A 14,532-nucleotide genomic window follows, 5' to 3' on the forward strand; every position below is an offset into this window, starting at 1 on the left:
GAATTTTTAAAAGCCACTCTAGAAATATTTACCTATAACTTCACCCATACCAACAGGGGGGAATGGGAGAAAAGGCAAAACTCTCAGGAAGGTGTTTATAAGCTTTTTTTTGAAGTCTTTTTGGGTGTCTCTTTTTCCTGTCTTTTTAACAGAAGTTGGTGATATGGCAAAGCAGTACATAGAGAAAGGCCTTTTGGTTCCAGATCATGTGATCACACGTCTGATGATGTCGGAGCTGGAGAACAGGCGTGGCCAGCACTGGCTACTGGATGGTGAGTTGAACCTGAGGGTAAGCTGATTTCTGTGAACAGGTGGTTATGGCTAATTACGTTTTTTTCCTAAACTTTCATTCATTTATTTAGGCATATTCCTATTTGGCAACATGATAGAAACCCACCATGGTGAAGCCTTTTAATTCTTCTGTCTCTAGACTATCATCCCTAGAGACATTGACTTGAAGGAAACCTTTACTGAATCCTGTTACTGTTCTAGATTTGAGGGTGACTTCTGTTTCCGTCACTCAGTTCTCAGAACTCATCCTAAGTCAGAAGTTCTTTCATTCATAATAGGCCACACAAATTAAAACCATGAGTTGCCATTTTTCATTTCTTGGGTAACAGAGAAAAATCTGAAAATCTTTTATTGAGTGTGTAAGAAATAAATATTGTTGAAAGTATAAAATGGCAACCTTTGTAGGGCAGTTTAATAATCTGCATATTTTTTGAGTCACCAGTTCCATGCTGGATTTTTTGCATAAGATAGATCTTCAAGGATGTCTATTTTTAGTATTATTTTTAAATAGCAAGACACTGATAACCTAAGTAGCTATCATAGAGAAGCCTTAAATTTTGATATGTTCATTAACCAAGTAATCTGTACTTATGTGTTGATATGGATAGATCTCTGAGATAAACTGCTAAGTGAAAAAAGCTAGTTGCAGTATAGTGTGTATCATATATTATTGTTTATGGTAAAATGGAAGGATGGTTTAATATTACTATATACACTTAGAAAAACATGCATAAACTATCTTTGGAAGGATATAAAACAAATTAATATACCCTTTGATAATTTTTTATTTTTAGTATGTAAATAATACCTGGACCTGATTAAAAAATATCCTTAGTGGTTGTGGTTACTAAAATTGTTAGACGTTTGGAACCCCTGATGACAGCTATGAAGTTTCATCTAGGAAAATGCTCACACACAAAATACAGATGCTCACACACAAAATACAAATGCTCACACACAAAATATTACACAATTTTCTACTCTAGGAAGCTGAAATTAAGAATCTTCTACTTTAAGTTTGCCTGGTATAAATCTTCTAATTTATTAAAGGACAAAAATGGACTGGGTGGATTCTTTGTCTCATTCTTAAATAGCAATATTCCTTGGTGCAATGAAAACAGAAACTTGAACATACTGCTTCCTAGAAACACAAAATGCAGACAGTGAGATTTATCCAGAAGAAACTTCTTTGCCTTGCAGTGCAGTTTTTCTTTAGTTCACACAGTACACTCATTCCTGTCTTAATTTGGTGAAACTGAAGCCTCGGGAAGTTGTGACAGTGGAAACCTTGATGTTTGCCAGCCACAGAGAAGCCAGAGGAATTGTCCTACATTTAACTGAGAGATTGCATTTATTTCTTCTTAAGTCTGGAGCCAGGAATCTTCAAAATGAGTAATATTGTGGAGTATTTACTCTAAATCAGTGTTTCTCAAAGTGTGTAATGTGCAATGTTAGTAATAGATAAGAAGACAGACTTTGTGGCCAAATATGTTTAGAAAATGTCAGCTTAAATATGAAAAACTGCTAGGTGATTGTGTGCCAAGGATTGTTCTGATCCCTTGATACTCATTACCTCATTCAATCCCTACAAATAACGTGAATGTTATAATATGAATAATACAAATTTTATAACTCATTATTATGTTTATGTTATAATTATATAATATGAATAATATAAATAATAATATTAAATATATACTGTTATCATTTAATAGATGAGGAAACTGAGGCAAAATAGGATTCAGTTACTGACAAAGTTAGGTAGTGCCAAAGTTCACCAGTTTCCTTTACTTCAGGATTTTATCAAACCTTTAATATGATAATGTAATTCTTCACAGGTGACATTATGAGGCATTTTCTAAACTTATTTGAACATAGAATCTCCTACCTCATTCCCAACACCCACTGAAAACCTCTAGGATTTGTTCTATAGAGCATTCTTGTGAACTGCCATTCAACATATACTCCTTACTTCGTAGGTGTACAAAAAGTTGATTCTAAAGGAGCTCATAACTTTCTGGAACACTTTCTATTTAAAAAGTTTGGAACTGTGTCCTAACAGGACTGGAGGGACCCAGTAGACTGAATTTAAAACCTTTGTTAAGAGAAAGGCAGTAATGGCCTGTGGAAGGCATGTGTTTATTCATTAGGCAACAGTGAGTAAAGTTCCTGTTGTGTGTCAGAAACTAGTAGGTACTGTTGGTAAAATTGTAAGACACTGTCCCTACTGTTTAAGGGGTTTATATCAGTGTAGGGAAGCTAGGGATATAAAATACTGTTATTGACAGTATAACAGAAGCACATATATGTGGTACCCTGAGGACAAAAGGACACAATTATGGGTGTGTTTCTTTTTTTTTTGGAAAAGGGATTGGAATAACTTTCTGGAAAAAGAGATGAATAGAGATGTTCTGCAGGTTGATGGATGGGGATTGGGAAGACAGGTTTTTCAGCAGAGGGACGATGTGAGTTAATAGGAGAGGAATGGCTTAACCTGGTACTTTCCTGGGCCTGCAAGCAGAGAGAGGCAGGTGAAGTCCTGAAGTAGGTGGTGTTTGATCCTGTACAAAGAGGGAACTGGAAGTTGTTGGCTGTAGGGACCATGAGACTTGTTAAGTAGGGTACAACATGATCAGATTTGTGTCTCAGAAGGACTATTCTGTGAACAAAGGGAGGAAGTAGGTGCTAGTGCAGGGAGTTGGTGGTAACTTGAAGCCAACTAAGGGATTCTTAGAATGATTGGAAAGGGATATTGAAGGCCTGAATTTAATTAGCAATGGCAGTGAAATGAAAATGAAAAGGAGGCGCTGTTTGGGAGAAAATGGATTGAGGAGGAAGAATTGACTATTGTGAAGAATTGACTGATGCTGGGTACTACAGCCCTGGGGTTTTCTTATACTGTCTTTTTGAGTTTCTTGGCTGTCACTAGCCATGGTAATTTCTCCAGACTCAACACATTTAACTCACAAAAGTTAGCCCTCCAATATTTGTTGTGTTAGTATTTTCTATGACTGTTAAAATTTGGCTTTGCTACCACCTAACAGCAATTTTTCTAGTTTAAATTCTTTAATTGTGAGGCTTCTCACCTTGTAAATCAACCTTGGGTAGTTTTAGTAAACTTGAAAATGATCATCTGTATTAAACTCCTTTTGGAAAGGTTGTTAGTATATAACCACTCACTCCAGCTAGCACCAGGCTGCCTGTTTAAATCCCAGCTCTGCTATTTACCAGCAGTGTGTGTAACCTTGGGCATGTCACCTTACCTCTCTGTGCATTTTATTCCTCCTGGAAAACAGAGATTTAAAAAGGGGTTTGGAAGGATGGAGCAAGTGGATATACATAGAGTGCTTACAAGGATGTTTGCCATAGAGTAGTGCTATATAAGGATGAGATTTTGTTATTATTTGTCATACATGATGTGCAGGTCCTGAATTTTTTCTGTGTATGTGACTGAAGTGTTAAGTTCAAAAATAGTTTTAAAAATATTTAGCCTTGCAAAGTTGAAAAGTCAGGTTCAGGTATGGAATGTTTTATTAACCTTTTCAGTGCTTTGCTTTTGCCATAACTTTTCCTCTCAGGGTGAGTAACTGAAGTTCTTTTACATCAAGGGCCTGTTTTTAGTAAAGTACGTCAGTCTCTTAACTGAGTTAATTTTGTATCTTTCTCCTTGAAAACCCATCTGGTCACTTTTTTAGTCATGATTTCTTTTTTTTTTAAAGCTCTGGAATAAATCCATTTGGCAAAGTGAGGAGTGTCAGGAATGCCTAGTTCTGGGTTCAGTTTTAAACTCCTTATGTCCCAGGGCACGTGCTCTGTAGAGTGGTGCCTGTTGAGTGTGCTAAAGGCAATCAAATGTGGGAAGGTCAAGAAGAGAATTCTGGATGACAGATGACTCATCATCTTGGTCCATATGGCTGTAGAGAGGCATCCTGCAAGTGGTGGGTGGAAAGAAGGAGAGTGGATGCAAGCCAAGGGAACACCAAGGGGGGCCGGTGGGCGGGGTGGTGGGTGCTCTTTGGTTTGGTCAGCCATGTCCTTGCTAAAAATAGTGTGACACTACCTTGCCTCCATGGTGTGCTTTCCAGCTGGGTAAGAAACACGTGTGTGTATGGCTTTCTTTCCTTCTCTTTTTTCTTTCTTTCTCTCTAATTTCCTTGGAAGTTTAATACATGAGAGCCGTTTTTTAAAGAGTTTTTCTTCAATTTTTAAGACAAATGTTCTACCAGGGGAATGCATTGCACAAGCCTTCTAATTTTGTTATAACCATGGGTTTTTTGTTTGTTTGTTTTTAAGTTTCACAGAGAGGGTATTTACTGCTTACTAGGTGAAACAGTACCTAGGGAGTAAAAACCAACCCTTTAAAACAAATACAAATTCTTCATTTGTAAAAAAAAAAGGGGTGGGGGAGGTTGGCAGTGGGGTGGAGCCAGTAGGGAGTGTGTTAATAATAGTTTTTAATGTCTAAACTTGATTGCTAATGCACTTTAAATAGTAACCTGTAAGTTCTCAGCTTAATCCTAACATATCCCCAAGTAGCAAGATAGAATTGTCTGCCTGCCATATGCTTTTAGGTACCAAAATATTTAAATATGTTTTCAAAGTTTGGTTTTATAAAAAGCATTAACTTCTGGAATTCTAAGAGGAATATAAAGCTTTTCATTGGAGATAAAGATACCTTTAGAACAGGAGTCCTCATTTGGTCTGTGGCGGTAGTGTCCATTTGTTTCATTGTGAGCAGTGTTGAATGCTAACTGATATTTTCCTTAGATAATTCTGGGATTTGTTTTAAGCAGAAGTCAGAGCCGCTTGAATGTGTGCAGGGTTTGTGTGTGTTTTTTCCCCCTGAGAATTAAGTGATCTCAGACGTGAGATCTTTCAAGGTACATGTTTACTCAGAGCCACTGTTAACCAAGTACAAGGTGGATGCTTGAGAAACCAGGCCACAGATGCTGGGGCTAGTGTATTTTGTCCTGGTTTTGGAAATGCATTTTACCCTATTGGACTGGTATGTTGACTGCTCTGACCTTACCCCTCCATATTTTTCTTTCTGAATCAGACCTCTGAAGAGTGTTGTCACATCCCACTGGGCAGCACATGCCTACAGAAAAAGCCAGTGATCACGGATCTTCTGAAGTACATCTATTTAGAAATGCCAAGAGCAAATTTTTTTCTATAGTCCTTGTGAATATAGGCTAAATTTCAAGAATAAAATGTTTAATAGGTTTCTTTAGAAGATCACGGAAGACATTCTCTTTGGAAAAAAAAGAATCGGGCTTTTTCTCTCTCCCTTCCCATGTGTGTGCTTCTGTGTGTGTACGTGTATGTGTAAGAAGGTAGTAAATTATCGTACAAATTTACTTTCAGATATTTAGTTCTGAATAAATATTGTCAGATAATGTTTGTATCTTAGATCATTCATTGTTAAGGCAATGATCTGCACTGTGATACCTTGAATGGAAGAGTTAAAGCAAGTGGAGTGATTCCTAAAGAATGGTTAAAGAATTGATAGAATTCTACTAGGTTGCTGTGGTGGTTTTCTTGCCTGCCAAGCAGGGATTGAACAATCAAAACCGTTGGTACCTCATTAGAATTGTTCTTGACACATGCATGACTTGCTCCTCATTGTAGCTCTCAACCGACGTCATATCTACCCAAAGGCTGAAATAACAGTGAGGTCTTGGGTATTTCCAAAGTGAATAAAGTGACTGACTTCCTACTGGAATAGTGGCAGTGAAAAAAAATGGAGGGAAAAAACATTTCGGAGTGGGCTAGCAGAGGTAGGGCAAGCTTGTCAAGAAGCTTCTGATGAAGGAGGAGTGGAAGACAGCCCCCCGTGGTATAGGTGAGACGGTGTCTGTGTTCCAGGAGGTAAGTGTAAAGATTTTACAAGTAAGGACTGATATTCTTCATGAACAAAGATTAGTGTGTGTAGAGTAGTCTTAATGCCACATTCCTAGAGATCCCATACATGCCCCAAAACAATATAAATACATCTGACAAATGCTTTTTTTTTTTTCCTGTATCCAAAATTCTCATTTGAGGAAACAATTTGGGTAGCAGCTCTTAAATAAATGTTTTGTTCATTTTCATTGTAGGCACATTATTATTATTATTATTTTGGAACTTTGAAGGTGGAGTTTGATCAAGGTATCTGTTTAATGTATGTTGGGTTTTGTGGAGGATCGGCAACTATTTATTGGATTTGGTTGATTTAAAAAAATTGTTATAGCCGTATAGCCGTAAGAGTCTTCACCAAAATGGAACATCTTTAAGTTTGTGTTTTGAAACAAATGACATATTTTATCATCTTGGAAGAAGATATTTTGAAACTTGAGACCTATGTTTGGTTATACTCCTAACATGATTATTAAGTTATTTGGATAGTCTTAAGTGAAAGGATTTGTAGACATATAATTATTCTCAGTTTGAATATATACTGTGACTTCACCAAGGGGAAGATAAGCAAAGAGAAGAAGTAAGTGTCTGTATCTACTTTCAGTAAGACTGGGGAACAGTTTTCTAAACATCAGTATTGACTGAGTTACACAGGAAAGACCACTACTCAGTAGAGTTAGGTTATAAAAAAAATCATCTTGGTAACACCTGACTTGAAATTTAGCTCACTCCTGTCTTATGATATATCTTATCCAAAGTACAGAGCCTGATCAGACCTTATATCTAGCTTTGATTCCATTAAAGCTATTGCAGGCCCTTTGTTAATGGTCTCAGGTGATTATGCAAATTCCCTTTGGTTCTAAGTATTCATAAAATTTCCTTTAAGTAAGTATTTATTGAGCACCAACTGTGTGCCAGGCACTGTCTAGACACCACAGTAGAGCAACAGAGCGGGCAGGATTTGGCCCTCTTGGCATTTAGAATCCAGTAGTGACTCAGCTTTGTGGGCAGTAAAGGTTGTCTTTGATTTTTATGATTTAAATCTAAACTGTAAGAACTTGTTTTTTATCCTATGATTTCTCCTACTTTCCAGCATCCCTGTCAATATGAGCTGAGTATCTGACTGAAAAACACTGGTTTTCTTCTCTTCTTTATTAGATTCTCTCCTGAGAGCTGTCCCATGTCCACTTCTCATGACTTTCTTCTGATTGATCTGTTGGCTCAGGCTGAGGAACAATCTTAATATAGTAGACAACCTTGAGTTTGCTTGTGTTGACATAGATTTTAACATATAAGCATTAAGGGCCATATGGAAAACTTTATGCAGATATTTGAGCACACCCTGAAAAAACTTGGTTCAGAGATCAAAAAACAAATTAAATATATGTCCTTTGTGTGTCCTGATGAATTTGGCATTTATAAAGAAGGAATAGCACACTACCTGACCTCATAGTCCAGGAGGAGCACATGCTGCGTAAACAATTGCACTATAGGATCTTGGGAGCACTAGTGAAGGGGGTGAAACACAAGAGGAGTGTAGAGGAGAAGTAACCTACCTATTTCCCTGTTTGAGGGGTTGGAGAGGCAGCTATTAGGGAGATTTCTTGGAGATGATGGTGTCAAGAGTTAAGCTTTGAAAGAGTGGAAATAGAAACACATTCTAGATGGAGGAAACATGTGCAAAAGATAAAGAGGCATTAAACCACAGATGTGTTCTGGAAACCACAGGTAGTTGGATAATCCCAGCTCTGAAAAATAAGAGCAGATGAGGCTGGAAAAGCGGGTGGGGGTGAAAGCTAAATACTTCATTAAATTCAAAAGTAGGGAGCTGAATAAGGATCAAAGAAGTTAGAAGGAGGTTAAAATGAAGTTTAAAACTTGGAATTTGAGTGATTAACTTATTTTTAAGCTTTTCCCAACTAACATTTAAAAATTAATTAGATTATACCACTTCAGCATTTTATTAAAAAATAATAATAATAATAAGGGAGAAATGTGGGATTCACATATAAATCAAGTATAAAAATCAAACAAATATTCATATTTGACCTGATTGTTTATAGTTCATAATGCATGAGCAAAACCGAAGGTTTCTGTGATGACTGCCCTTGCACTGTTCACCATGTAAGAACTTATTCACTATGTAAGAATTTGTTCACCATGTAAGAACTTGTTCGTTATGCTTCAGAAGATTGGAGACTTGAGAATTAGGCTTGGGTTGATTAATGATTGTGCATTGAGTCCCTTATACAGAATTTTATTGTTGTTAACAACCATTTGATCAATAAATATGAGAGATGCCCTCTCAAAAAAAAAATTAATTAGATTAAAGAATTTTGACTGTATATGTACTTCAGATATTAATCGATGATTTCTCTCTATTGGACATAACTTGTCATATACTTTTAGATGCACTCAGCCCATTTATTATTGCTACTTAATTAGTCATCTATAAAGTAAGGCACAGGATGAAACTTTTCAAATCCAAATTTTAGATGTTAGGAGAGCCTACTTCCCTAATTTATGAAACAGGTATCTTGGGACTTGGATGAATTGAGCAGATTTATTACAAAGTTTCATCCAAAGCATCTGAAGTATAATTTGCTAGTTTAATAATAAAATAATTGTGTATTTACTATGCACAAAGCACCACACTAAGAAAACAATAATGTGGTGGAAAAGCATGGACTAACGAGTCAGACTGGAATATCAATTTGTAATTTATGAGCTGTGGAGTCTTGAGCAAGCAGTTACCTTTCTTAGATTATTTTTCCTCATCCATAAAATAGGAGTATGTATGGCATAGGCATTGGTAACAAATGTAAAACTCTTAGTGGAATTCTGAAACTCAGTAGGTGGCCAAATGGTGTTTTTATTATCAATGTTAAGCATATATGTGTGTGTACACACACACACATACTGATATAGGTGTTAGAACTTATTATTTCAGTAGTAAACTGCTGAGAAACTTAACAAAAAAATGTGTTAATAAATAAGGATGGTCATATTTGTCCCTCATCAGGTGCACCTGGGGAAAGCATAACTTAACAATCACTCATCTTCCATTAAACCTTACCTAGACAAAAACCCCAAAATAATAGGAAACTGTTGAATGGCATATCACTAATAAGAAAATTGGATTTTGAAAAGATCAACAAGTTGATTAGGATTATCAGGAGAATAAGATGTGGGAAAATACAAAGGATTTAATTTTATCTTTTTTATACTGTTTTAATAAAATGATATGATCACTATAAAACATTCAAGCCATATGGGCAAATGTAAAGAAAATCAACAGATCATCTGAAGTCTCACTAGCTAGGAAACAAGAGTTAACATTTGAAAACTGTCATTATAGATACCTCCCCATGTACATATGTGTACATAGAAATGTGTAACATCTCTGACACTAAATGCAATGGTATATTTCTTCCCTACATATATGTATAACAGTAACAATATTATACACAGCAGTAATAGTAGTAGTATACTTATGAAGTAATATAATGAAGTATATACTTTATTCAGGTACCTGGACCTGATTCCAATGTATATAAATATGTGGGAGGGGTTTTTCCCACACATACTTAAACCAAGCAATTCTTGAACACCAGCAGGGTATTGGAGAACTTAACTCAATTCTGATGATGTCTGCCTAGAGACAGCACCAGATTCCCAGGTTAAGAGCCCCATTGTACAACACTGCCCTCCACCCTGCACTCCAGATGCCAGTCACAAGCCTCAGGCAGGTACCTGTGTTTCTGACTTACCAGGTACAGATTGGAGGTTCCCACGACCTCCCCCCTTAGGTTCAATTAATTTGCTAGAGCGGTTCACAGAACTCAGGAAAACACTTAGGTTTACCAGTTTTATAAAGAATACAAGTTAACAGCCAGATGAAGAGAGACACAGGGCAAGGTCCCAAATGAAGGAGCTTCTGTCCTCATGGAGCGTGGGACCCGGCTTGGTGGCAAGTGGAGATGTTCTGGTTCCCTAGTCACAGAAGCGCTCTCCGACCAAAAAGCAGGATCCAACCAAGCAGAGCAGGCAGAGCAGGGCAGAGAGAGAGACATGGAGCTCTTCTCGGAGGTTTCATGAGGGCATCATTGCGCAGTCATGACTGACCAAATTATTAGCCATTGGCTGATTCAACCTCCAGCCCTGCCCTTGAGGGGGGGAACCAAAAGTCTCTCATTAACATGACAAAACACCCGTTTCACCTTTAAGACTGCAGTATTTCCAGAAACTGTGGAAGAAGACCAAATATACCTGGGAAATACATATTTAGTCATAAAAATGATCAAATATGTATTTCTTATAACTCATTATATTACAAAATGTATCAGAATGGCTTCATACTTCACAAAATTTTAAGAAGTATTTCATTTTACTTAAATTTAAGAAGAACAAAAGCTAAAGTGAACTTGAAGGAATTATAACTGAATTTTAGATAAATCTTTCTTCATCACCTGTGATATTCATTCCTATGATTGCTCTTTAAGGTTGTGAAAGTCATTAGATTTATATATTTGTTATTTTTAATTTCACATTTCAAATTTAGACAGGAGATGTTGTCTCTCTGCAGTGGACAGTAAGATTAATATACTTACACTTTCCCCTACCCCATCTCCCTTCCTCCCTCCTGATTTTTGGATTTTTGTTGGCTTTTGTTAAAATGTATTATACATGTTCTTCTGTAAACTTGATTTCCTTATATTTTTGTCTTACATCTAGAAACTTTAAATGAATTTCATGCACTGCTTTTCCTACCCACCACCACTTCTCTTGATTATATTTGTTTTATTTATGTTTCTAATACCCTAGAAACCATTAGTTGTACATTATTATGGAATTGTATGGTACATGAGTTATATCTGAATAAATCTGTACTACTTTTTAACACTTTTCCATTCCTCACCTTGGTTTATGAATTTTGGATTTTGTTGAATGTTTTTCCTCGCTCTCTTCTTCCTTTTCTCCCTTCTTCCCGCCTCCCTTCCTCCCTACTTTGCAGAAGGGCTCATGAGTTGCTGTATTTCATGAGTTTTCATATTTGAGGATGTCTCATTATTGTTCCACAGTTCAGGTGATATTCTCGAGTGATCCTTGTGTCCTTCAGACTTTCACAGTCATTGTTTTATCTTCTTCCAGCTTGGATTATTCTGTAGAAACCTAAGGCCAGTCTGACTTTCTCCTCATATAGGAGAATATCATTTTTCTCTTCTTTCCCAGTGTAGACATCCTGAAGAATTGTTTCTTCATGTTCAAAGTAAATAGAATATCTCAATTTATTTTTTTCCTCTTTCCTCTCCTATGTATAGTGTGTTCTTTTGATCTGCAGTTCATTTCTTTCCTTTCAGAGAAGTTCTCCTGTATTAAATATTTTTGTCCATTTGTTCAGCTTTTCTATATCAAGGATGCCACTTAGATATATTGAATATTCTTTGTCTTTGTCATATGTCAGTTTTTTTCTTCTGTATTTTCTTTTGCCTTCAAACACATTCAGACCTTTTATCTTGAGGGCAGGGGAAAGCAAAACTTTGTTTATATTCCTTAACTATATCGTACATTTCATAACTACCCTCATGTTGCAGGACCATTACACTTCCTACACCCTCTTCTGCAGTTCTCTGCCTCCAGATATTCATGTGGATTTGCTGCATTCAGATCTCTACTGAAATATTCTCTCCTCAGTGAGTCCTTCCTGTACCATGCTCATGTCACTCTTCTTTTATTATAATCATGTGATATTATATATTTATCTTCATGTTTGGCATTTCGCAGCTTCTTTAAACCCCACCCCCAGTGTAGGCCCCACAAAGCAAAGATTATTCTGTTTTGTTCATGGTTGTATTGCCAATTTTTCCATATAGCTTGCATGTTCTCTAGTGATACCATTTTTATGAAAACAGTATAAAACAACTGTGTCTGATACATGGAAAAGACTTATAAATACGTGTCCCTTAACAGAGAGGCCTTGCCTGCAGCCAAGCCTGTGTAGGGGATACTTGGCCTCTGTTGTTTCCCTTGGGGCAAAAATACAGGCCTATAGTGAAATCGTTTATAGTTTCCTTTTGTCTCAATTGAGGTACAGTGGGACCAGTTTTTCCCTACTTTGTTTATAGAGGCTTATGTTCAAAGAATAGACAAGCAGTCTTAAATGGAAGAGCCTTTAAACAAGGAATTTGCAGATCACAGCTCCTTCCTTAAAGCACTGTTCCTCTTCCCTTACTGGGAAAAGGGCTCAGTGATTTTGGTATAACTTGTCTAAGAACAAGGGTCATAAGCAAGTAGTTTCAGCTATCTCCTTAAGCAGGAAAAATCATTGTACTGATGCCAGAAGATCTCATCGCTATTTGGGAATTTCCCCAAGAATGCCTCCTGAATAAGAACTCATCTTTTATTTCACTAAGCCACTTTGAAGATCCATGGTTGTGGTTTAAAACCAGATTTCCTGGGGTATCTCTCTTTTATTTATCAGTGGACCACTAAGTTGTGATTATAGCATATCTAGGTTTTAAAATAATTTACTGTGCACATATGAGCCCTTTGAGAATAGGATCCACTTATTACAAAGCTCCTTAGCTCTAGGATATATGATAGAAGAGTTCCAAGTGTCTCTGGGTTTCAGTGAGCAGAAAGTAAGTCCTAGAGCTCTCAGCACAGTGGGAAATGTGGAACACACAAAATGGTATGACGTAGCCTAAGCTCTGTTTGCCAACATCTGGAGCACAGCTGCTGCGGCTTCTTTTTACTGTCTGTCAAAATCTGGATGAAGTGGAATATCGGAGGTCTTAGATACACACACAAATAAATAATGTGTAGACAGATAAGGTCATTATAAGATATGAGAGAGAAGAAAAGCCTTCATAAAACAGATTTTGATGGTGATTAATTTTAGCTTGCTACTAAGGCTTCTGGTTGGTGGTTATGAATGGTTTGAATGCCCAGAGTTAGGGAAGACTATGGATGACCAACCGCCTGCTTTCAGCTTTAATCATTCATTCAATGATTAATTGTGATGAACTATGGCTTGCATTTGTAGGCCACTGATTCTTGCTTTCCCAACAACTGGGAAGAGATGTGGTCAGAAGCAACCATGTTGGCCCCAGATCTTAATGGAGGTAAGAAGGGGCCTGATGTTGCATGGCTTTTTCACAGTCTGCAAATCCCAGGCAGATGATGGAAGTTGCCCTTCGGAACTGCCTTTTTATTTCCATCAAGTAGAGGGCTTGCTTTTCTGCCTGGGCACGTGGTCGTGGACTCTGTGCCCTTTCCACTGGAGTGAGTGCACTCCGAATTACTAAAACAGAAGTGGCCTAGTTCCCTATTCCCCTCTACCGCCTCAGCTTGTTGCTCTGGCACCTCCTGCTTTAGCTGCCCTCCCCAGGCTCTTGGCATGGCCGAGAGGAGCAGGAGCAGGTGCCAAGGCCCAGTGGCCAGAACTGGGAATGCAATACCAGTCAGGAATTTAGCAACATCTCCCTACATCTAATGAGAATTTTTTGGGAGTCTAAAAAACAACCTGTGGGCACAAATAATTAATGATATAGAATGACAAATTTTGGGAGAAATTTAACTATATAAAATTTCTGCTTTCAACAGGGATTGGCTTTTTGATTCAATGAAACATTGCAGCTTTTCTAGGCTGGGTTAGGAGACAAGGAGTAGGGATAGCCTAGTATAGAAGCATGGGGTAGGTTCCACGTTTCTGGTGAGAACCATACAACAAAATAGTCTCCTAACTATTTAACTGTAGTTAAAGCAAGGCAAGTAAGTTTTCTGTGCTTAAATGTGATCTTTATCTCACCTTACCTATTGGGTTTCCTTAACAATTAATGGAATATATTCACTTGGAATAGGCTCTCTAAGGAAGCTGGAATACTGCTTGTTAATTATTTAGAAACTTCATCTTTGAGGATTACTTTTAGTAGAGATAAAAGCATATCATAATTTCATTGCAGTTCTAATGGAAAAATTATTAATGCTGCCACCCGTTGACAGTATTTGGGTGTGCACCTAGTCCACTGGGGCAGTAGTCCCTGCCCACCAGGAATACCATATCCACATGGAATCTGACTGCAGCCTGGGCACTTCAGGAGTAAACATAACCCTGACCCTCAAGGGGCTTGTGATTTCATAGGGGATAGGAGCAAGCATATTTAAGGAAGAATGCACATCCACAGCTGAAGTGGCAACTTTTCCTTGGGCCCACCAAAGTAACCATAGCCTTCCTGGTCTAAGTCACCTAATTAAGAGAAGATAATCCTATTAAGCATGCATTTAAACAATTTCCTGTTCAGAGTGGCTATTCTGATTTAGATACATATTTTCTGTTACAAGATT

The 14,532-nt window shown here is 37.4% G+C and overlaps 1 protein-coding gene across 7 annotated transcripts in view; it reads left to right on the forward strand.

Annotated features, from left to right (window-relative positions):
• The window catches only part of AK4 (adenylate kinase 4), an 87,729-nt gene that overhangs the window by 41,991 nt on the left and 31,206 nt on the right, over positions 1–14,532 (forward strand). For all 7 annotated transcript variants that reach the window (XM_036911314.2, XM_036911309.2, XM_036911308.2 and 4 more), the window contains one exon: positions 153–272. In XM_036911314.2, the coding sequence (XP_036767209.1) occupies positions 164–272 (109 nt within the window). In that variant the 5' untranslated portion in view covers positions 153–163. The remainder of the gene's footprint in view (positions 1–152; positions 273–14,532) is intronic.

The sequence above is a fragment of the Manis pentadactyla genome, chromosome 4 (genome assembly GCF_030020395.1).
Source record: "Manis pentadactyla isolate mManPen7 chromosome 4, mManPen7.hap1, whole genome shotgun sequence".
Lineage (NCBI taxonomy): Eukaryota > Metazoa > Chordata > Mammalia > Pholidota > Manidae > Manis > Manis pentadactyla.